Genomic DNA, 26,020 nt, shown 5'->3' with positions numbered 1-26,020 from the left:
CCAGATCTTTCAAGGATGCTTTTAAATATGCTTTAATGCACAAGTAATAGAGGACTTGAATGCAGAGTTCCAAAGAATAGCAAGAATAGATAAGAAAGCCTTCCTCAGCAATCAATGCAAAGAAATAGAGGAAAACAACAGAATGGGAAAGACTAGAGATCTCTTCAAGAAAATTAGAGATACCGAGTGAATATTTTATGCAAAGATGGGCTCGATAAAGGACAGAAATGGTATGGACCAACAGAAGCAGAAGATATTAAGAAGAGGTGTCAAGAATACACAGAAGAATGGTACAAAAGAGATCTTCATGACTCAGATAATCATGATGGTGTGATCACTCACCTAGAGCCAGACATTCTGGAATTTGAAGTCAAGTGGGCCTTAGAAAGCATCACTGTGAACAAACGTAGTGGATGTGATGGAATTCCAGTTGAGCTATTTCAAATCCTGAAAGATGATGCTGTGAAAGTGCTGCTCTCGATATGCCAGAAAATCTGGAAAGCTCAGCAGTAGACATAGGACTGGAAAAGGTCAGTTTTCATTCCAAACCCAAAGAAAGGCAATGCCAAAGAATGCTCAAACTACCGCACAATTGCACTCATCTCACATGCTAGTAAAGTAATGCTCAAAATTCTCCAAGCCAGGCTTCAGCAATACATGAAACGTCAACTTCCAAATGTTCAAACTGGTTTTAGAACAGGCAGAGGGACGAGTGATGAAATTGCCAACATCTGATGGATCCTCAAAAAAGCAAGAGAGTTCCAGAAAAACATCTATTTCTGCTTTATTGACTATGCCAAAGCCTTTGACTGTGTGGATCACAATAAACTGTGGAAAATTCTGAAAGAGATGGGAATACCAGACCACCTGACCTGCCTCTTGAGAAACCCGTATGCAGGTCAGGAAGCAACAGTTAGAACTGGACATGGAACAACAGACTGGTTCCAAATAGGAAAAGGAGTACATCAAGGCTGTGTATTGTCACCCTGCTTATTTAACTTATATGCAGACTACATCATGAGAAATGCTGGGCTGGAAGAAACACAAGCTGGAATCAAGATTGCCAGGAGAAATATCAATAACCTCAGATATGCGGATGACACCACCCTTATGGCAGAAAGTGAAGAATAACTAAAGAGCCTCTTGATGAAAGTGAAAGAGGAGAGTGAAAAAGTTGGCTTAAAGCTCAACATTCAGAAAACTAAGATCATGACATCTGGTCCCATCACTTCATGGGAAATAGATGGGGAAACAGTGGAAACAGTGTCAGACTTTATTTTTGGGGGCTCCAAAATCACTGCAGATGGTGACTGCAGCCATGAAATTAAAAGAGGCTTACTCCCCGGAAGGAAGGTTATGACCAACCTAGATAGCATATTGAAAAGCAGAGACATTACTCTGCCAACAAAGGTCCGTCTAGTCAAGGCTATGGTTTTTCCAGTAGTTATGTGTGGATGTGAGAGTTGGATGGTGAAGAAAGCTGAGCGCCGAAGAATTGATGCTTTTGAACTGTGGTGTTGGAGAAGACTCTTGAGAGTCCCTTGGACTGCAAGAAGATCCAACCAGTCCATCCTAAAGGAGATCAGTCCTGGTGTTGATTGGAAGGACTGATGTTGAAGCTGAAACTCCAATACTTTGGCCACCTCATGCGACGAGTTGACTCATTGGAAAAGACCCTGATGCTGAGAAGGATTGGGGGCAGGAGGACAAGGGGATGACAGAGGATGAGATGGATGGATGGCATCACCTACTCGATGGACATGGGTTTGGGTAGCCCCTGGGAGTTGGTGATGGACAGGGAGGCCCGGCGTGGTGCGGTTCATGGGGTTGCAAAGAGTCAGACATGACTGAGCGACTGAACTGAACTGAACTGAATAGATGATTTTTTTTTTTAACTTTTAAGTTTGTATTGGGGTATAGGCAATTAACAAAGGATGTTGTGATCATTTCAGGTGAAGAGGGAATTGACTCAACCATATATATATATATGTATATATATATACGTATATATATATATATATATATATATATGTATATATATATCCTTGCTCCCCCAAACTCCCCTCCCATGCAGGCTGTCACATAATATTGAGCAGGGTTCCCTGTGCTATGGGGCTTCCTTGGCGGCTCTGTCAGTAAAGAATCTGCCTCCAATTCAGGAGACCTGGCTTCAGTCCCTGGGTTGGGAAGATTCTCTGGGGAAGGAAATGGCAACCCACTACAGTATTCTTGCCTGGAGAATCCCATGGACAGCGGTGTTATACAGTAGCTCCTTGTTGATTATCCACTTTAAATATAGCAGTGTGTACATGTCCATCCCAAACTCCCTAACTATCCCTGTCCTTCAACACTCCCGCTGGGAACTACAAGTCTGTTCTCTAAGTCTGTGATTCAGGTGAAAGATGTTTGAGGGCAGCTTCTTCGGCTGGTAAAGAAATCCCTGTCATTCTTGAATGAAACACAAACCTGCTTCCAGCTCCTGAGCTAGACTGTTTCCCACAAGCCTGATTACTCAGATTATTTACCTTTTGCTGTGAATGCAGGCAGTTTTTCTCTTTCAAGGAATTGGTCTGAATACATAGATATAGAGCTGTTCTTAGTATCTCCTTATAATTCTGTTTTTCTGTTTAATGTCTACAGGTTCAATAATTGCATTCCCTTCTTCATTTCTGATAATGTTAATTTTTGTCTCTTCTCTTTTTTCCCCTTGTTAATCTGGTTAGATGGATAGCTTCTACTGCTGTTTTGCAAGAACCAGCTATCATTCCATTGTATATGTCTATTTTCAATTTCACTGCTTCTACTCTAAAGTTTTTAATTTTCTTTTTTTTTATAACAGAAAAGATTTTACTACCATTCCCATGTTTATAAAAATTATAAAATTTGACTCTAGGTTTAATTAGAAAGGAAATTTTAACAATGTCCAAGGAATGAATCATCCACAATAGTGGCAAAAGAATTCATTCCCTCTATCTGTAATCTAAACAATTCAGTGATATAGAGAATGGGGCTAAGATGAAAAACTTTGGGAAGATTTCTTGTGCAGTTTCTTATAACTTTACGATGGAGTTTTTATTACAGACCCTTTTGAGGTTCTAAGTCCCAGCACGCTAGACTCCTTAAAACAACTATTAACACATGTTTTCCTCCACCACCTTCCCTTATTCATCTATTTTCCATATTTATAGTCCAGAGAATTACACAGGCTTCCGTATACTAAAATGCTGGGTATTGCTTTGCTATTTGGAAGGGCTACGGATACAAAGAAGCTTCTTTAAATTTTTAAGACAGACGATGCTCCCAGTTTTCCACTGTAATTCCTAACCACAAAATGCTGCCTTCTAGCATGTAGATATAGTTCCTATTTATTAGTAGTAAAATTAGTAATGAATAGAAGTATATACGAAGTATATATGTGTGTGTGTGCTTGTGTGTCGGTTGCTCAGTTGTGTCGGACTCTTCCTGATTCCATGGACTGTAGCCTGCCAGACTCCTCTGTCCATGGGATTCTCTAGGCAAGAACACTGGAGTGGGTTGCCATTCCCTTCTCCAGGGGATCTTCCTAACCCAGGGATCCAACCTGGGTCTCTTGCATTGCTGGCAGATTCTTTACTGTCTGAGCCACCAGGCAAGATTTCCAATATATGTGTGTGTGTATAATCAAAGCATAGTACTTTGTTTAAATTTTAAATAGCATATCTATTAATCTGCTTGTTTTTCTGACAATACTAAAGAACACATAACTTAACAAATGTTTTCATAATTAAAGTTTTCATTATGTTATCATTTATAATGACAAATTGTAGAAACAATTTAAATATCTAATCTCAGTTGTGTAAATAAGGCAATGAATGATGAATGCTTTATGAAAGTGTAAGTCACTCAGTCCATGTCAAACTCTTTGCAACTCCATGGACTGTAGCCTGCCAGGCTCTTCTTTCCATGGAATTCTCCAGGCCAGAAGACTGGAGTGGGTAGCTGTCCCTTTCTCAAGGGGATCTTCCTAACCCAGGGATTGAACCCAGGTCTCCCACATTGCGGGAGCATTCTTTACTGTCAGAACCACCAGGGAAGCTCAAGAATACTGGAGTGGGTAGCCTATCCCTTCTCCAGCATATCTTCCTGACTTAGGAATCGAACCAGGGTCTCCTGCATTGCAGGCAGATTCTTTACCAACTGAGCTATCAGGGATAATGATGAGTAAAAACATAGCTGAAGTATGACATTAAAAAAAATACAAAAACATTAAAGTTAGATGATTATATGCAAAATATTATGTAACATATGTGAGAAAAACAAGTGACCACAGCCAAATATAATAACAGCTTTTACTTTTATCTCTAACGAGAACTACAAGGAGAATATTTTTTTTTTAAAGGGCAGAAAGTATATTACCTGAATGTAACAGACTAATTTAATGGATGATAAATATAGCTTAACTGCAACAGAAAAATTTATTTCTAACTGATTGGACTCATTTTTATGCCTTTAGTGGTACCTTGTAAAAACTTAGTTAACTTTTGAATATCATTCCCTGGTGACTCAGCTGGTAAAGAACCGCTCACAATGTGGGAGACCTGGGTTTGATCCCTGGGCTGGGAAGATCCCCTGGAGAAGGGAACAGTCACCCACTCCAATATTCTGGCCTGGAGAATTCCATGGACTGTATAGTCCATGGGGTTGAAAAGAGTCAGACACTAGTGAGCGGCTTTTACTTTCACTTAATCAAATAATATTTGTATGAATCACATTGCCATCAGCTTTGTTTCAGCTCTGACTTGGCATAATCAAGCATTTCTTTCCCCTCATATCCCTACCCCAATTCACAGAGTTGACTGCATCGAATTTCGGTGCACTGCCTCTCTCCTGTCCATGTTTGTAAGTGCTTATTTCTTTGCATCTTAACCAATAGTGAGGTTTCCTGTTTTGATTTGTTTAAAGTGTTGCAAATTTTATAAGTGACCATGGAGAGAAATATAGGTCTAGATATATCCTTGTTCCACTTATAAAAAATTTATTTTCAAGCTAATCTTTGTTCCCTCATTTATTAATGCAAAGCTGGCCTTCCAGACATACCCAATAGGAGATTCCCTCTGATCAGGATCAGTGGCAGAGACTGTGCCTACAGAGGATCCATGCGGGCATTCTTCAAAGATTTCAAAGATGTAATATGGGCGGAGGAATACAGGAGGCTCATCAACATCTTCCACCTGGATCTTGATGACAGTGGTGGAAGCTTCAGTGTGATATTCTCTGAGTTGCTCATCAACTTGGGGGTTTTTAACTTTTGCTCTAATACGATAGTGGTTCTGCTCCTCAAAGTTCACTTTCTGCAAAGTAATACAGTGTACACAGAAAACCCAAGGAATTACTTAGGGAAAAAAAAAAGATTTTGCTATTAAATGAAGTCTCAGGTGCTTTCCAGTTAGGTTTTGCTATTTATATTCTTGGATCCCTATGAGATTGTCATTAAGTATTTGTAGTTGTGGAGCAAATCCCTATGTGTATTTTGTTATTTATGTCTATTATAAAATGTTTTCAGTTAACAACTATGTTTTTTTTAGGATTAAAACTATACTTTTCTGAGTATAAATATATTATGGAGTTGAGAATTAATTTCCTGTTATTTAAGATATTTTTGAAAAGTTTGTCCTCTATTTTAAAATCTTTTTCAAAAACTCTCATACAGTATAATTCAAGGAGCTCTGTAATAACTCTCTCATCAGTTATATCTGAAATATATAGAAATATAAATAACTGAACATTTTCTTAATTTTTTCAGAAGTATCTTGTACAAAACTGATAATAGTATTTTTAAATTATGATTTGTAATTTATGCTAAAATGTAGGCAATAATCATATATGTTAATATTCTAAAAAATGAAACATCTTAGAATTTTTTTAAAAGCACACATATTTTTCCTTTGTTCTGTAAACTGTAAATCACAGAGTCATAATTTAATTACTTAATTGAAACAAACACTAACTGGTTACACAAAATAATTATATGTATTTCTGATTTGATTTTGCATTATTATGCAAAGCAAACAATTTTAATGCATCTACCTTTTTTAGTATAATTATTCCTTCTTGGGTCTCATTATTGGTAATGATATCAAATGTTCTTGAATCGTCTTCAATGCTGTACTCCATTTCTGCATTCTCTCCTATGTCACTATCATATGCCATAATTTTTCCTATAGACGTCCCAACAGGTGCAGATTCAGAGACAGTCAAGCGGTATAAACCTTCAAAAACAAAATTCAGGATATTTTGCACAGATAATTAACATAAAGAACTTCCAAATATAGCACCCTCCCTTTATTTAATGTGGTCAGAAAAAAACATACCCACTCTTCACTAACTGCTTATTCTAAATAGACCTCTCTCTCTCCCTTTATATTTTGCAGTCTGAACATTTCCCTCATATATTTTGAGCATCTATTATTTTCTCTTTAAATATATCTTAGAAAGGTCTTTCATCACTACATATAATTTCCAAATTTCTATACATATTTGTGCGTGTGTGTGTGTGTTAGCGACTCAATCATGTCCAGCTCTTTGTGACCCCATGGGCTATAGCCTGCCAGGCTCCTCTGTCGATGGGATTCTCCAGGGAGAATGGATAGACATTCCCTTCTCCAGGGGATCTTTCTGACCCAAGGGTGAAACCCAGGTTTCTTGTATTGCTGGCAGCTTCTTTATTATCTGAGCTACCAGGGAAGCCCATTCATACTCATATCTTCTCAATATTCATGGATTTATTTTCTATTGTATCCTTCAACAATGCCAAATTATATTTGATAAAAAGTTTTTCGATTTTACTCAGGCATTCTCTGATACCTAAAATTACCAATAAATATAAGTATGAATTAAAGAAGGTAGAGTCTAAAAGCAAATATTTGAGTTCTAAGTGTAGCAGTTTGATTTATGAGAATATGAACTTGGATTGCATTAACCATAGTTAAAATGAAATAGAAAGATGTGGAAGTATGCAGCCATAAAAAAGAATGAAATAAGAACATTGGCAGCATTATGGATGGACATATAGATCATTATACTAAGTTAAGTATGTTGGAAAGAGAAAGACAAATATCATATGCTGTAACTTATATGTGGAATCTAAAATATGACACAAATGAACTTATCTACAAAACAAAAACAGACTTACTGATATGGAGAACAGACTTGTGGTTGCCAAGTGGGATGGAGAGTGGGGGAAAAGATGGATAAGAAGTTCAGAACTAACAGGTGAAAACTATTATACCGAGAATGGATAAACGAGTCCTACTGTAGAGCACAGGGAACTATCTCCACTACCCTGTGATAAATAATAAAGGGAAAAGATATGAAAAAGAATTATATATGTGCATAACTGAATCACTTTGCTGTATAGTAGATATTAACACAACATTGTAAATCAGTTATGAAAGTGAAAGTCACTAAGTCATGTCCAATTCTTTGCGACCCATGGACTGTAACCCACCAGGCTCCTCTGTCCACTTAATTCTCCAGGCCAGAATACTAGAGTGGATAGCCATTCCCTTCTCCAGGGGATTTTCCTAACTCAGGGATTGAATTCAGGTCTCCTGCATTGCAAGTGGATTCTTTACTGTCTGAGCCACCAGGGAAGCCCAAAATATACATCAATAAAATAATTTTAAAAAGAAACCCATGGCTGATTCATGTCAATGTATGGCAAAAACTTTTACAATATTGTAAAGTAATTAGCCCCCAACTAAAATAAATAAATTTATAAAAAAAATAAAAAATAAATAAAAAAAAAGAAACAAACGATGGAGCCACAATAGTTGGTTGGTAGTGAAAAACCATGCTGGTGTCAGATGACTCTATTCTTTTTATATAATGGCAGTTATATTTGAAATACATTGACACAAATAAAAATAAATAAGCTTCCTTTCTTTACTTTTCAGAAGTAACTTGCATAAAACTTATTAAAATTAGTCACTCATATATCATTTGTAATTTATGTTGAAATGTAAAAAATCATCAGGAATGATAATATCCTAAAGAATAAATCTTAGAATTAAAAAAAGGAGCGCATTCAACATAATTTTTCTTTAAAGGGATTCTTGATTTCCTTAGAAGCACATAGCGAGTCACTACATAGACTGCCTTGGTGACATCTTTCTCTTTTTTTAAGCAGGACCCAGAGGGATGGGATGGGGAGGGAGATGGGGGTTCTGGAAAGGGAACACATGTACACCCATGGTGGATTCATGTCAATGTATGGCAAAACCAATACAATATTGTAAAGTAAAAAAATAGACAAATAAATAAATTTAAAATAAAATCTTTTTAAAAAAATAAAAAATAAAGTTGGTAATATTTTGCTGTTTTCAGAAAGTAAGAGTTTTAAGTGTGCTACCGTGTATCTGTCATTGTGGGGAGTTAAAAGAATCATTTATTCAATTGCACAAATTAAAAATTGCCAACAAATTACTCTTGAGGAGAGAGTAACATTATCCTAAATCTGAAAGCAGATGCTTTAACATATTGCTAAATCAAGACTTAGTCTGTGCTGTTTCCCATACTTTCAAAAATCATTTGTTAGGGTACTTCTTACTTACTGTCTTTAAATATGGGCTTATTGTCATTGACATCAGAAAGTTTGATTAATACACTTGTTGTTCCAGACAGCGCTCCAGGCAAACCAATCATGTCTTTGGCTTGGATAATCACCCAATACTCATCTTGCAGTTCTCTATCCATTTTAGAAGATATTCTTATTTTTCCTTTAAAAATGTAACAAACTACAATTATTATTTCATGATTAACCATGGCATCTCCCTAGTTAATTTCTTAAGAATTCAAACATAAGATCATTTGTTTGACACATTTTGAATCATTACAAGTGCCAGATGCTGCCCTGGAGATAAAAATATGACAATAAACTAATCACCAACTCTGCTTGGAGTTTAGTCATCACAATACTAATAGTAGTAGATCCTTAATAAAATACTATGTTAAGATAAACCACAGGGAGAGAAGACAAAAGTCTTATTTGTCTGCTTTCTTTTCTGACCTAATACTAGGGTGCTACAATTAACTGCTCCCCTAAACTTGGAAGAAATTGCTTTATTATGGATACGTGTGTAAATTAAAATGCTAAATTTATGCAAAAAATACTGTGCACCTGTGATGTTAAAATCTATTTTAAGTCATAACATATGAAGAAGGGCTGATTTTTGATTCACAGTTACTCATAATCCACCAAGGAAGATATTCAAACCCACACTGGACCATGAAATTTTTGTATTAAGTGTCCACTTTCTATAAAATTATTTAATAAAAAGTCAATGAAAGAAACTGGAAGTAAAACAGTAGATGTCTACAAATGCAATCCTAAAGATTTGGGGAACACATAATACAAATATAAGAAAGAGAATGGCTAATCTTCAGCAATGCCTGGGCAAAGGTATTTATTAAAAACTGTGATACCTGAACAAAAATAAAAGGATAAATTGGATCACACTATGATTATATTTCAACTGTGGGCTGGTGTTTCACAATTATATTCTAGTATGTGTAATCAATATGCAAACCATAGAATATATGAAACAGATGCTGCTACTGTCTTCCCTAGGTATGACTCAACAGAGAAGTATATTTGCTGTTAGCAAAGGTGAATAGTATTAGAGCTTTTGAATTATATATCCAAAGGTATAGAGACTGAGAGGAATACAAAGGCCTTTACTTCCCATGCGTGGAGGCTTCAACTAACTTTGCCTACTTTCTTTTCTTCTCACCTTCAGAATGAACAAATTTGAATCTAGTCCTAGATCCTCTTATACACTCCAAAACTTACCTCTTCTGTGTTTTGGCTTTCAATTGCCTTGCTGCTCACTCTACGGCTCCTTTGCTAATGAAATTAATTGCTGTAGCAAATTTGTTCAATATATAATATTTAAGAAGCCAGTGAGGACCGGGGGGAAAGACAATGCTCGAAATGGCCAAGAAGATCAAGTGTCACCCAGCACACATCTACTTCGCAGATAACCCACGTTCTGTTTTCCTCCCCTTGTGTTCTCCCGCCCCGGTGTCTGGGTAGTCTAAGAGCTTCAATAGTTCCCCTGCTCAGGGATTTCCTGTACACTCTTCCCATAACCTGGAATGCCTTCCACTCGTCGCTTTGGTCACAGGCTCAGCTCAGCATCCTGTTTTCAGTGTATTCTGCCTTGTCAGACAACATGAAATAGTGCTTACTTTCTTCTATTGAACCTTGTTTACTTCACTTCATGATACACACAAACGGAATGCATGTATTTATCAGTATGCAAATGTTTAATATTTATATTTAAATTCCAAGAGAAAAGAATTCCTGTTGTTTCCTTTTTATTATTTTTATTTAATATTGCAATGTTGTACTGCTATAAATGTAGTAGGTTGGAAACACAAAGCCTGTTGCATATTTGACCCTTCTCAACCAAGATCATGTAAGAGAATGAAACCTAATGTCTCAAGGCATTCATTCATTGCATGTATTAAAATAACTTTAACTTATACATTCAGGGTAGTAGAAACTACATATTATCGTGGAAGAATTAAGAATATAGTCATTCAAATCATATTTTTCAAAATCTGATTCTCACAAGAGACATGATTGATAAAAGCTAAGACATTTAATATTTGCTAAATGAATGAATCAATAAGGAATGCTTAAAGACCCAACACATACTTTAATTGCTTAATGCTTTTCATGTCATCAATATGGATATAATAATTGTCTCATTAACAACCATAGAATTTTACTGCTTTTGGCACTTGCCACATTTATGGGTGGTTAGTTAGGTACTTTTTTTTTATCTTTAGAGAATATAAGCTTATTTATGTGGACTTAATCTTTGCAGTGACCAAAGAAATCATATTTGTTAAATGAACCAATGTTATACAATTCTTACATGTTTAACAGATATAAGGAGAGAGATTTTTGTTTTATTTTGTAAGGCATTCAATTGATTAACAGAAATTGAAGAAGCAAGGATAGGAAAATCAAATGCTATATTCATGTAAATCAAAAGTACATAAAACACAGAGCTATTAATTTTAAGTTCCCACACCCAGCCATGAAGTCAGGATGAACTTCACTCTGGCTGGGTGTACAGGTGGAACTCTGTGATTTTAATTTGCATTTCCATGATGACTAATAAGATTGTACAATTTTAATATGCTTGCAGGCTTTCTGTGTATCAACGTTTTTTCAACTGTTTGTAAATGTCACTTCCCCGTATTTTTAATTTGTAATAAACCTTAGGTATGCTTTATAACCCATACACAAATAATTTGTGGTATGGATGTGGGAAATCTAATATCTCAACCTTAGAAAAATCAGTTAAAAAATTGAAAATAATTCAGTGCTTTCTATTATATTACAACCTCGTTTATGGAAACATTTGGTCCACTTTACAACACATTTGTAGGCAGAGAATTTTGCTCTGATGTTTGCCAACTTAGAATCATGTTGAATTGCACGTTATTTCATCCAGGATTACCTGTTGTTGGTTCAACGGAGAAATATGGTTGGCCTTGTAGTAAGCTGTACACGAGACGAGCATTATTGCCACTTGAAGGATCATCAGCATCACTTGCTGTCACCTGTATTACTAATGTTCCTAAAGAGGACGTAAATAGTTACAAGAAATTAAGCCTCTGGTCTTTTTGAAAAACGGATCCTAGTTCTCTAAGATATTCTTTCTTTAGCAAGAAAGATGATGATATGCAATGAAAGACTAGCCCTCCTTTTTCTGAATTATGAAACAAATATATTTTCGTTTAGACAAGAAAATATAACTTTATAAAAAATAGCCTTTATTTCCAAATACAGTATAGAATTTCAAATGTGTAGTGCAATGATCTAATGCAACTTAAATATTAAATAACCCATTAAAATATGTAATTAGTGATTATTCAAAGATGTTTTATTAGTGGAGTAATCAAAGAGAAATTTAAAAGCAGTTTTTCTTCAAAAACCATATTGTAACCAGTTCTTCATAAAATTACAGAATTTAATAAAATATTAATAAAGGTTATTAAAATGATCTTGACATAGTGTCAAGATAAAGATAAGCAGAATTATTTGGCTAATACCATTCCCTTCAACAAAATGCCTACTTTAATGAATTTTCTTTTAAAGAGAGATGTAAAAATCTACCAGCTTGATAAGGTAAGCCTTCTTAATCTAATTTAGTAACAATCAATAAAATTCATGGGAAATAAATATTTGTATGTTGAAAATCAATGGTTAAATTAAATACATTATTTAATTGTGCTTTCTAATCATTTTTATGTAAATATGGAATCTAGCATTTTAAGTCTTGTTGGAAACACACATTTTTGAAACTCTACATTCTGTGTTTTTACCATGAAAATAATAAATGTAAAATAAATTAAAATGATACAAATTTGGGGGAGAACTTCCAAAATTAGTTTCATAAAGTCTTGCTTTATTCTTACTCATAATTTGTAAATATCAGCTATAAAACTTAGAAGGACTTTAGCAATGGTCAGTTCTAACATCACTCTAACTATTTGATTTTATTTTCTTCAGTTGTTTCTGTCTTTCTTTTCTCCTGTTTTGGTTTTATTGACATAACATTTCATTAAATACAGATTAATCAACTTTAAATCCCCTAAATATTTTCTAAATGTTTTTTTCTAAAAAAGTCAGTAGAGAGAAGTAAGCCTGTATGCATTCTTAATCAGTAATTAAAAAACTGTAGAAATTTTCAAAAATAGTAAAGTAACATAAACAGTAATAATAAATAAGCATCAAAGCAATTAAGAAATACAAATCATTTGATAATATTTTGTATATTTATATTTTCTGTGAGAACTTGTCATGTATAAGAGAAATTGTGCGTTGACTCCCAGTTCAGTTCAGTCGCTCAGTAGTGTCCGACTCTTTGTGACCACATGGACTGCATCTCGCCAGGCTTTCCTGTCCATCACCAGCTCCCGGAGTCTACTCAAACTTATGTCCATCGCGTTGGTGATGTCATCCAACCTTCTCATCCTCTGTCATCTCCTTCTCCCCCTGCCTTAAATCTTTCCCAGCATCAGGGTCTTTTCCAATGAGTTCATTCTTCGCATCAGGTGTCCAAAGTACTGGAGTTTCAGCTTCAGCATCAGTCCTTCCAATGAATATTCAGGACTGATTTCCTTTAGAATTGACTGGTTGGATCTCCTTGCTGTCCAAGGGACTCTCAAGAGTCTTCGCCAACACCACAGTTCAAAAGCATCAATTCTTTGGCACTCAGCTTTCTTTATACTCCAACTGGCACGTCCATACATGACTACTGGAAAAACCATAGCTTTGACTAGATGGTCCTTTGTTGGCAAAGTGATGTCTTTGCTTTTTAATATGCTGTCTAGGTTGGTCATAACTTTTCTTCCAAGGAGCAAGTGTCTTTGAATGTCATGGCTGCAATCACCGTCTGCAGTGATATTGGAGCCCCAAAAAATACAGTCTGTTACTGTTTCCATTGTTTCCCCATCTATTTGCCATGAAGTGATTGGACCGGATGCCATGATCTTAGTTTTCTGAATGTTGAGTTTTAAGCCAACTTCTTCAGTCTCCTCTTTCACTTTCATCAAGAGGCTCTTTAGCTCTTCTTCGCTTTCTGCCATAAAGGTGGCGTCATCTGCGTATCTGAGGTTATTGATATTTCTCTCGGCAATCTTGATTCCAGCTTGTGCTTCATTCAGCCCAGCATTTTGCACGATGTACTCTGCATGTAAGTTAAATAAGCAGGGTGACAATATACGCAGTCAAAGGTTTTAGTATAATCAATAAAGCAAAAGTAGATGTTTTTCTGGATCTCTCTTACTTTTGTGATGATCCAACGAATGTTGGCAATTTGATCTCTGGTTCCACTGTCTTTTCTAAATCCAGCTTGAACATCTGGAAGTTCACATTCTGTTGCATCCTGGCTTGGACAATTTTGAGCATTACTTTGCTAGTGAGTGAGATGAGTGCAATTGTGTAGTGGTTTGAACATTCTTTGGCATTGCCTTTCTTTGGGATTGGAGTGAAAACTGACCTTTTCCAGCCCTGTGGCCACTGGTACATTTTCCTCATTTGCTGGCATATTGAGTGCAGCACTTTCACAGCATCATCTTTCAGGATTTGAAATAGCTCAACTCGAATTCCATCATCTCCACTAGCTTTGTTCGATGTGATGTTTCCTAAGGCTCACTTGACTTTGCATTCCAGGATGTCTGGCTCTAGTTGAGTGATCACACCATCATGGTTATCTGGGTCATGAAGATCTTGCAGTTAAGAATGTTATACAGTACACAGAAAGTTGACAAAATCACCACGAGGCCAATGATGTGTCTTTCATGGAAACAATCAATGATTGTTTAAAGTGTCCCTTTCCTTGTATTACCAGTAAATACAGATAACATACACTTAGTGTTTGAGTATCATCTTTAATGTGTATTACTCACTGTATCAATGTATGAAGCATAGTATATGTTATATGTATAATCTAACCTGTTTAACCTCTATTTATTCATTTGATCAACATTTTAATGTACTCTCACTAAAACTGATAAGGTTGACTCTACAACATTAATAGGTCAAAAATTAAATTCTCTCAAAATTATATTAGAAATAAATATATTTCTAAAGGATAAATGACCTACATGTACGTTAATGAAAGATATCTTTATGCAGACTATTTTAACCTGAAGTATATCATCAGGATATCGTTCATCCACATTTGCATCATTTGATCAGTTTCTTAGATTAACTGTGTTTTATCATATAACCCCCATTCAGATTTAATCATATCTTAAAAAGAACTGCATTCACTGCCCATGTCTCACACATCATGAAAGAAACTGGAAGTAAAACAGTAGATGTCTACAAAATTCACTCTGGCTTATTGTAGTGCAAGAATTAATATTTTTTCAAAAAAATTAAAAATCAGTGACAAATGCTTCTAGGACAAGTTGCCAAATATATATATATATATAGGTTTGAGTAGGGTGGTCCTTGGTAGAACTGGAGAGCTGATCACCCTACTTAGAACCCCTGTGACATTGCAGAATGATCATGAAAATTTTGCGCTAAGGGAAGGAGCAGTAACCCAAAACCTGTATATGTGTACACTGAATTCTCTTACCCTTCACGCCTATTACTCTATCTTATGACACCATCCTGTAATTATAATTGGGTAATTTATGGCAACTCTTAAAAAATTAAATTGAATAAATTCTTGAAGTTCAGTTAGCAAGGAATGTATACCAGAGAGAGGGTGACTCTGGTGACACCTTCACTTGGTGACTGAAGGAGCCAAAGGTCACGGAATTTCTGAGTTGTCACCACAGCTTGGTCACAGATGACCCAACTATTTGTAAATGCAAAGAGCCAATGATTGGGCTCTTGAAGTCTAAAGATCTCTTAAATTGATTTTTATCTATCCTGTTAAGTAAAGAAAGTAAAATTACAAAAAATCATTTTCTCAGATTTTAATAAGAGCAATTTCTCAGTTTACTTCTTCCTTTAATAAACTTAGAATATAGCATGTAATATAATAACCTGTGTCTCTTATGTCTCCAGCATTGGCAGGAAGGCTCTTTACCACTAGCGCCACTTGGGAAGCACAATTTATAACAACAAAATATGTAATATAAGTCAGCATTCTATCCATTACATTGATAGTTGATATTGTTTTCCTATATTATCCTTGAGAGATTTTTTCAAATATGCAAAATTCAAATCAACTTTGTTGTTCTGAATAACATCTTAATCTTAAAGGTAGTTTTTGCAAACGACTTTATGAAAATAAATTGAAGATGGTATTTGACTTTGCCCACTTATCAGACATATCGTCTTGCAAAAACTTATTTTATGTATGTAAAGTTGCATGTAAACTGGTACAAATGCTTGAAAAAAAATCACTCTTCTCTGTTGATTTTATTCAACCTCACAGAAGCTTCCATGCAGTTAGAGGATCTCTTCTTTTGCAACATTGCTTCTCTTGTCTTTCTTTTCTTACATGACTGTCCAATTCCACTGATTCTCCTTCACCAGTCAACTCCTTTATATCTAGCAGTTCTGTCACCCCATATGTCTTCCTTTTCCCTATCTACATTCTTCACCAAGGAGATCTCATCCATTGCCATGCCTCTGCAGTTCTCCTCACTGTGCCATGGGAAATTTTTTTTCCCAGAACATGGCATGGCTGGCCTCTTTGGATAATTTTCTTCAAATATCACCTCCTAAATGACCCCACTTTGTCCAGTCAATTAGCCATCATCATATTTTGCTCATACTTAACAGCTTAATAATATAAGGTCAAATATTACTTGGCTGCTTTAAAATAGTTTCTTACAGTTTGTGCACTATAATTAAATATAACCTCTGTTAACTAGCAATTACTTCATATATTTCCTTTACAACCAAATCCCCAGTCTCACAAAAAATTCCTAGAACATGTTAGATCTATAACATTTGTTTGTTGAAGAAGGAAAAGAAAAGAGCTAGGAGGAAAAGGAGGAGGAGGATGAGAAGGATGGAAGGAGAAAAAGAAATACATCACTGCTTAGTGATAAGACAGGACAATATTAATTCATCATTTATATCTAAGGATAATTGGCTTTGATATATATTACACTGCTAAATTTGTTTATGCTGTTGTTAAAAATCTATGTTCTGAATACATGTAGAAATAGGTTTTTAAATTGCTAGTTGTTAAAAGGTAAAGAATCAGGAAAGTATGTTATGGAATCTACATTTTTAGACAAGCTGGATAATGAATCAAATGTTCAGGTAAGACAGTTTTAAAGTACCTTAGCATAATTTAAAAATCATCATTACTGAATTACACAAATAAATTCAAGTTCATCACAATTAAATATATTTTATGAATTAAAATTTATATACTATTTGTTGTTTTATTACAATTTTATGACAAAGAAAGAGTGGATAAATTTTGTATGATTGTATTATAATTTTCCCCCTATTGGAAACAAGTCTGATTTCCAAGGCATTCAATTATTATATCTCATGGAAATTATTCTCCTTTACAAGTATTTATACTTAAAGTATTTATTAAAGTGATATTGGGTTTGAAAAAGAAATTAAAAATGGATGTGGCTACACAGAGATCTTGAACTGCTTTGTTTTTAGTTTTCATGATCCATTGTTTTGCTGAATATAGATATTTTTGTCTCATCAAATGGTTTCTCTTATTTTTAAATGGAGATAATCTTATATGTTTTTTTGAGATACAAAAGTATAGTTTATTTTGGAAAGTAAATTCTTATATTGAAGAAACTAACAAGTGAACAAGTTAAATAATTTCATGTATCACTCAAACATGTGTAACTTTTTTTTATTGAACACTGAAATTATATTTTAACAAGACAAATTACCAATTAATAAATAGTATCACTGCTTATACAATTTTAGTCTATAGTCAAATTTTTCAAATATTTTACTCAACAGATTTGCAGAAGGAACTTTAAATAATTCATGTTCAAAACATATGCTTGAAATTTTAAATCTGTTTTCATTGTTAACAGGTACATCTTTGATGTAAATTAATATGCAATACCTTCTGGAGACATCTCTGGTACAATGGCCTCATAAGGTCCATCTAGGAATTTTGGTTCATTGTCATTGATATCCGACACTCTGATGACAAACTCAGACTCAGGTTCCACAGCCCTTCCAGTAGTGGTGTCGATTACCTGGGCTCTGAGAGTGTAGAGGGACCGTTCCTCTCTGTCAAGCTTCTGTACAGCATATATGTCACCTGTTCTTTTATCAATGACAAAAATACTTCCAACTCCAACTCCCAAAAGCTTGTACTGAAAAGAGTTGTTTCCATTGTCTAAATCAGATCTTAGCTGCAAGTGCAAAGAGGGATAGTTTACTGTCCAGATATGTCAAAATAGATATACTTTAGTTGTTTCATTTTCATGTTTGTTAATTATTCTCCAAACTAATAATTTCATATAATTCCCATATTATATTAAATGAAGTGAAATGTTAAGTTTAAGATTAAAATCTATCACCAGGCAGATGACTCTTTGAATTTTCACTGTAAAGCACTATACAGATTTTATTACTCTAAATAGATGATTCCAATTAGAAATTATAATGATTGAAAAACAAAGTCTCTTTTATACATTATGCACAACACAGTCGGTTCATGTTTACTCAGATGATTACATTTTGAGTCATTAAAACCATACTCTCAAATATTTATATTAATCGGGATCTAGAGACAGTTAAAGAGATAATGACTTACATAAATTTAAATAGTAATGTTTTATCTCTAGGCTAAAAACACATAGAAGACATGGAAATATTAGTAAGAAAATTAGGGAGCATGTTGAGACTATGATAATAATCTCAATCATCCATAAAATCTGAAAATTACTTTATATTAGTTTTTTCAATTAATCCTCATACTAATATTGTGAAATACATATTGTTGACTTAATAAATTCTTTGAATAGAGAAGAGAAGTGAGATTTTAAAATATAAAAACTTTCAGAGTTGCATGGTTTGGGGGTTGAATTATGATTTGGACCAAAGCCTTGTTTGATCCCAGACCCTCACCTACATAGCCCCTCCCATCTTACAAACCATTATGTAACATGGTCTTTCAGTCCTCAAATTTTAGCCAAATTCGATCTAATTCTTTCTTTCCAACATAGTCCACTTAATTCTCAAGTGTACCTATTCTTTGGTTCTCACTAAATAGCTTATTCTTCATAGCGTTAATGGAATTTTGAATTTTATACATTAAAAAGGGTTACGATATAGATAATACTACATGATTTTTCATATCTAACTTATTTTACATAAAGAAAAGAAGCATTAGAGAGTAACCTCCTAATTATCATGAATTCATGGTTTTCTGAATTTCTCATTTATATTCCAATTTATGAATGTATGTGTGTGCTCAGTCATGTATGACTCCTTGTGACCCCATGGAATTTAGCCCACCAGGTTCCTCTGTCCATGTTATTCCAGGCAAGAATACTGGTGTGTGCATGTTCTCCTCTGTACACGGAATTTTCCAGGCAAGAATGCTGGTGTGGTTTGCTATTTCCTCCTCCAGGGGATCTTCCTGACCCAGGGATCACATTCACATCTACTGCATTGGTAGGTGGATTTTTTACTACTGTGCCACCTGGGGAACACTATTTACGAATATGCCCTTCTTCAAAATAAGAGCTTCTCTGAAAATTTACACAGTTAACCAATAGATACAAGCTTAATTTCATAATTTTTCTGACAGCTCAAGGTACAATGTATCATTATTCTGGACTAATTAATACATTTTTCTATGTGAGGAGAATATCTCAAGATATCAAAATGACTAATTTATTAATTATAATGTTGTCTTGAATCATTGTTTTACAATAAAAGAAACAAATTGGAAATAATAAAAAAATAATTACAGCTTTTAAATTTTGAAAGTCCTTAATTATTCATAAAAGTGAAGTCCACATGACCTAATGATAAGAAATTAAGGAAAACAAATGTATTTTCTAAAATAAGTATTAGCAATGAGAAGAATGCACAGCCCCTTATCATTTCAATGTAGTTTGAATATCAGGATGAAGGAAAGTCAGATTTAGTCATGAATAAATGCATTTCAAGTATATTCAGTTTAATTGTCATAGATCAGTGAGCTTGATCTTTTTAGGATTCAGATTTAATTTAAAAAAACACACAATTTCAACATCTTCCTATTTATGTCACAAAATGCGTAAGTTAAACCCATTTCAATTTCATGGTTATACATTTTCTATATGTCCATTCAAAACTATTTTTTCAATTGTGTATTCACTATCAATTTGGAAAATCAATATGAATAAATCTTTACTTAATTGTGCTTCCAAATTTTCACCCCTTTTAACAAATTGATCAAAAGAAAAGTGATTTTGGACATATCTGCTACATTGTCTTTTTACCAGCTCTGTCACTACAAACATGTAAATATTCACTATTACTCTCTTTTAAACAGTTACCTGCATGCTGTGTAAGCCTAATGAGGTTGTTTCGAGGAAAGATATGTTAGAATATTTTCTTAAATATTTCCAGAATGAAAAACAAAGCTAAATGCTATATGAAAGGAGGAAATAGAAGTTATCTCTAGTGAGCTGGAGAAAAAAAGAAACAAAAAATGTGAATTAATCACATCACTAGTCCTCATTCTGATTGCACTGATGTACTTCCCTTAGAGCCTTGCCACTAAAAGTCAAAAAAGGTGTGAGAAATTTTACTCATAGCAGGTACACACACACACGCACACCAACAACTGAAATCGGCCTAAAATCCTAACCAAGGTCATTGGTTGAATGTACTCATATATTTGGCTGATGGGCTAAATGAACTTGTGTGGAATCCAGACAGCACACTAACACAGAAGCTCTCTTGAAAGGGCTAGAAGGAGGGAGTTAATGAATTTTGAGTGCTTCACCCTTTGGGCCCAATTAAATTTTAGTGCTAGTTAATTAGCGGTTAAACTTATTTCAGTTCATTCATCCAGAGAAAGAGCCTTACAGAGAAGAAGGACATGTTATTATAATTACCTCTGTTTAAAGGAAATCAAATAAGAATAAAAACTGAAAACATAAATAGGAAATGTTTTGTGTCATTAAGGAAATTTTCTTAAAATGTTTTTATAGAGAGAAGTGAAATAATTATTCATTTTACTTCAACTTCACTAATCAAATGAAGTGTGTAGGTTCTTGAAGCTACATGACTGTAAAAGGATTTGGTATTAATCTATCTCATTAAAAATTAATGAGGGGTAAATCAACACCCACTTAGCATAATGGAAAATTCGGCTAAATACTGTTGGTAAACATTACTGTCCTCAGTGTGGTTGCTTTGATCCATTACCAAAAATAACACCATCAGATTTCCAGATGTTGATAAATGCTGCATTTTCGCATGAGAGACTAAAGTGAAATTTGAAAAGCAGAGCTTTCCCTCTTCTTCAAGTTTTGTGAATATCTCAGGTGTTTGCAAATATGAAACAATCAATTATGCTGTTGTTTGAGCCTTTCTAATAGTTCCACTGAGCAAATGAAGAATTCATCAAATACTGAAGGCTCCTCGACTCATTCGATTAGATTTACAAGGTTATTTCCTGTAGCACTTTCAGAAAATCAGTACCTGGCCAATGTGATGTCTGGTCTTATTCATTTCCTCTGGCACAAAAAACTGGTTCCACATCCAGCCACGCCTGATTCTCAAATGAGATCCCACTGGGTGCCTCACCTCCTCTGTTTTAGAGTTTTCTGTTGCTATAATGCAAGGCCAGAGGAGAGGAATTCCCAACATAAAAGGCAACAATAACCAACAATTCATTTTGCTCTGGATTCCAACTGGTACTCTTCAGAGGAAACAGTGTGCTTCAAACAAAATTCATAAGCTCCCTTGTAATATTTTCAACTCTTACGTATCTTTCATATTCCTAGAGAACAGAATAAAACAATATTTTGACATTTAAAAAATAACACTTTCTCACAGAATTATTGAAGACAGGATACAACTTTTACATCTGTAAAAATGGGACAAAATATGCATTTATTTTCCAGGTAAGCTAGTTAATCATATTTTGTAGCAATAATTTGAATGGAACAATTACAAATTTCTGCTTAGTTATTAGTCATAAATCTGCCTGAAGGTTGAAAAGTTGCCCTAGCAATCTCCTTGACTGATAACTGGCACTGACATATTTTTAAAAGTTTAACTTGCTTACTTCTTTCTATTTCAGTAAAACTCAAACTATTCCATTAAATCAACTATCAGACCAGGAGAATTTGTGACATTTCTTCTCTTTTTCAATAGAAATGTCTTCTCATTCAGTTTCTCTAATGATGATACTGTACATAGCTAATTAAATAGAAAAAAAAATTCAGCTTAAGACCTGGGGGATTTAAAATTTTATACTGATTCATAATATTGATGTTATGAAACACTTTGTGAATAGAAACCCTAAGATACTTATATATTGCAAATATATACCAAAGAAATATTTTTCATCTTAACAAAGAAACAAAGCCATTTATAGAAAATAAAATAAAAATGACAGTGCTTGGGTAAAATGGCTGAATGTTTATAAGTAAAATGGAGATGAAAGATATCTTTCAGTATTTAAATATTAAGACAAAAAACAAACAAACAAACAAAAAACAAGCTAGGGACTTTTCCATTTAGAACCTTCCATTTACCTGATACCGATCATACCAACTCTCCATGAAATGACTGGTAATTCTCACCTTTAAATAAACTGAATACCTTTTCATTTCTCATATTTACACAGTATCCATATAACCAAATTGGATTTGTTTGTGATTAATGAAGAAAAATAGTTTTGTCGGTTCTAACAATGCCCTAATCAACAGAAAAGTCATAAAACCTTTTTCAGTTAGGAGTTTTTCATATGACCTTGTTTTGAATTTTCTCCACATATCTTTGATTGTCCCTGACAGATTTCTTAGGTCTTCAGCTCTTGTTAGTAAGAGTTGTTAAAAAAGGCTAATTAACAAAGAACATACTGTCGTTAATGGGAATTCCATGGTCCCTCTCAGATATCTTCTTTGTATTAAGTTTACTCAATGAAAGTCAAGAAAAAAATTCACCTGAGGTAAAAATTAAAAAATATTTTTACCCTTATGTTAAATATTTGAAATTTTAATTATGTATGTTGCTTAGAAATTGATAAAACACATATTTCTGATAGCAATACCCAATGAAAACATTTGGAACAAGTATAATTTTCTTTAAGAAAAGATACTTTGTATAAACTTGGAAAACTATCACTAACAGTGATCCTGTTAATTACACTGTTAATTAGTAACAGTGAATTACTTAAAATGTCAGGTAAATACCACCAAAGTTAACTTCATATTATGATATCTTCATATATCTAGGCATAGAATAGTATAATGAACAGCTATATGCCACCATTTAGGTTCAAAATTATCAAGACATGATCAGTTTTGTTTAATCTGTATACATGCCTATTTTCTGATGTTAAAAACAATTTGAAATGTCATATCATTTTAATGATTCATTACACACACAAGCAAACTTGGGCACACATGCTATACATATGTGTGTGTGTATGTGTGTACCTTTTTAAAAATCAAAATTGACTACTAAAAATTAGGAATGTCTTCAATACAATCAAATATTCAAACAATACTCAAATTAAAATTATTTAAACATCTTTGAGTCAAGATTCAGCTATTTACACACCATGTAGTTTGTTGAGACATTTGTTAAATCTCAGTTAATCCACAAGTCTCATCACTCTAAATTTAACTTTTCTTTACATTTATGTGTTGAAAAAAGTAATTGATCCTATAGATTTTCCCACATTATGGATTTTTCTGACTGCATCCCCACAGTGTGGTTTAATATATTTATTTGCTTTAAATTAGTAGAATCTTGATTAGATGCAATTTTACATATTTGTCAACAATACTCATAACTGATATTCTATATTTCATATTGCTTGATATCTGAAAGCAAAAATTTCTTAGTTTTGTCACACTTTCTTTCCAGTCCTGATTTAGTTCTTGTTCCTAAGTTTCATCATTAGCTTCATGTACTGGCACTTGAATCATTTATTATGAATTTCCTCATCACTCTTTCTCTTAAAGTTTTGCCAGTTATTGATGATAACTGTCTAAATCAAATATTTTAGTGACCACATGATGAAACACAACAAAGAAATAAAACAAAAAAAATGAAATTCTCAGAAGTGAATGATATAATATCTAAAATCAAAATGGTTTTATCAAAAGATTGAACATTATAGAAGAAAATATCATTGACTTTAAAGATTATTTTATTTAAATTATTCAAATTAAAGTAGAGAGATAATAGCAGCAGCAGAAAAAATAATTTTTAAAAATAGAATTTCAATAACTATGGAACAATTTCAAATAGTATAACATCTATATAATTGGAGTCCCAAAGAGAAAGCAGAGAAAATAATAATAACCGATGGTTTTTCAAATATGCAGAACAATATCACACTTAAAAAGACACTCAACAAACAAGTAAAAAAAAAATCAAACAAAATCATGTTATCGTAAAATTACTAAAAATAAAATGCAAAGATAAAAAGGGAAGCAATGAGAATGTCCATTAAATGTTCATCAGAAATAATGTAGGACTGATGAAAAGAGAATGGCACACATAAAGTTCTGAGAGAAAAGCTTTCAACCTATAACTATTTATCCTTCAAAATGAGGGTAATATAAAGCGAAGTAGAAGAATGAATCAACAGCACCACTGCACTATGAAACTGTTAACTAGAAACTCTTCAGAATGAAGGACATGCAGACCAACATAAAGTAATGAATTAGAAGGAAATATTAAATATGTATATTAAATATAAAAGGCTATTTTTTATTTTTATTAATACTTTAAAATATCTATTTATAAATTAATAACAATATTACGGGGTACATAACATGTAGAATAAAATCAATGATGATAATGGTGATGATAAAGGGATGTGGGAAATTACACTACCTGTTATTCAACTTCTTACATTATAGATAAAGTGAGGTAGCAATGACTCAAGTAGGCTGCTGTGAGAAATGATGGATGCACACCAAATTCGCTAAAGCAATCACTAAAAATAAAAAACAAATGCCATATCATGTGACTAAGAAAGGGAAGGTAAGATTCTAGAAACTTATTATTAGTACAATAATAAACAGGAGAATGGGGGCGAAGAAGTAAACTCAAGATTGTATAGCAAATTCAACCAAATGAATCACTGCAGTAAAAAGAGATTAATAAAACACTACAAATAATATGCAGTGTTTGTCAGTTTGGGATTTAAAAACTTAACCCAACAATGTACTAAACAAATCATGTAATTATAAATACACAGGTAGGTTGTAAGGACAAGGAGGAGAAAAATATACCATAAAATAATGATCATAAGTTAACTGAAATGCTGTATCAGTATCTCAGAAACAAGACCTCAAGATAAGAAGTATATCATCTGACATAACAAGAGCATTTATAAAGATTATAAGAGGAAATTTATCAAATAGGCCTAACATCCCTAAACATAAGTGAATTTAATATCAGAGCTTTAGAATACATGAAGCAAATATCAATAGAACTAAGGAGAAGTAAATAGTTATAATTGTGTAGTAGTTAACACTGACCTCCTCTATTGAAATGCCAATTGAACAATAAAAATCCCTGAGAATATAAAAAATATTAAAAGCACAATCAATCAACATAAAATAATTAAGACTATTGATTGCAGTACCAAATGGAATATAGTTTTCTTGCACTGCTGGTGAGAATGGAAGCTGGCACAACCAGTGTGGAAAACAGGTTTTTTAAGTTAAAAACTTAAACATACACCAACCATATGACCCAGCCATTCTATTCTCAGATATTTGCCCCAGATGAATAAAATCACACATCCATGCAAAGATATTTACAAGAATGTTTAAAGCAGCTTTATTTAAAATAGCCCAACTGACTACAAATCAAATGCCTATCAACAATTCAATATATTAAGTGGTATACCCATGGGGTGTAATAGTGCTCACTAGTAAAAATAAACGAACTATTCATGCACAAAGTAATATCCCCAATAGTTATGCTGAATGAAAGAAGCTTGACAAAAGATAATTCAGATTGCATGTTTCCATCTGTATATAATTCTGGAAAATTCAAACCTATTACAATGACAGAAAACAGTTAAGCTCTTGAGAGAGCATGGAGCTGGAGAAGAAGGAGGGGATACTGAAGGTCTTAAGAGAAAATCGAGAGGTGACGACTCTGCTCATTATCTTGATTGTGATGATGGTCTCATAGAAGTATAAATATGTCAAAGAAACCCAAATCAATTTGAATATGTGTGGTTTGTTCTGTTAATTATACCTCATTACTGCTGCTAAAAAAGTTAATTTCAGTGCTACTCTCTCAAATCTTCCTCCCCTCCTCTCCCCACCAATGTGTTCAAAAGTCTGT

The 26,020-nt window shown here is 33.7% G+C and overlaps 1 protein-coding gene across 1 annotated transcript in view; it reads right to left on the bottom strand.

The window, feature by feature from the left end:
- Positions 1 to 26,020, bottom strand: part of CDH19 (cadherin 19) — a 70,045-nt gene that overhangs the window by 25,885 nt on the left and 18,140 nt on the right. The window contains exons 2-7 of the mRNA XM_081561547.1: positions 21,173 to 21,473; positions 17,586 to 17,880; positions 11,514 to 11,633; positions 8,592 to 8,756; positions 6,067 to 6,248; positions 5,077 to 5,330 (exon numbers count right to left, since the gene is read on the bottom strand). Coding sequence (XP_081417673.1) covers positions 5,077 to 5,330; positions 6,067 to 6,248; positions 8,592 to 8,756; positions 11,514 to 11,633; positions 17,586 to 17,880; positions 21,173 to 21,367 — 1,211 coding nt within the window. The 5' untranslated portion in view covers positions 21,368 to 21,473. The remainder of the gene's footprint in view (positions 1 to 5,076; positions 5,331 to 6,066; positions 6,249 to 8,591; positions 8,757 to 11,513; positions 11,634 to 17,585; positions 17,881 to 21,172; positions 21,474 to 26,020) is intronic.

Source organism: Giraffa tippelskirchi, chromosome 14 (genome assembly GCF_054371585.1).
Source record: "Giraffa tippelskirchi isolate mGirTip1 chromosome 14, T2T-mGirTip1v1.2.pri, whole genome shotgun sequence".
Lineage (NCBI taxonomy): Eukaryota > Metazoa > Chordata > Mammalia > Artiodactyla > Giraffidae > Giraffa > Giraffa tippelskirchi.
This window is presented reverse-complemented; position numbering and strand designations above follow the sequence as displayed.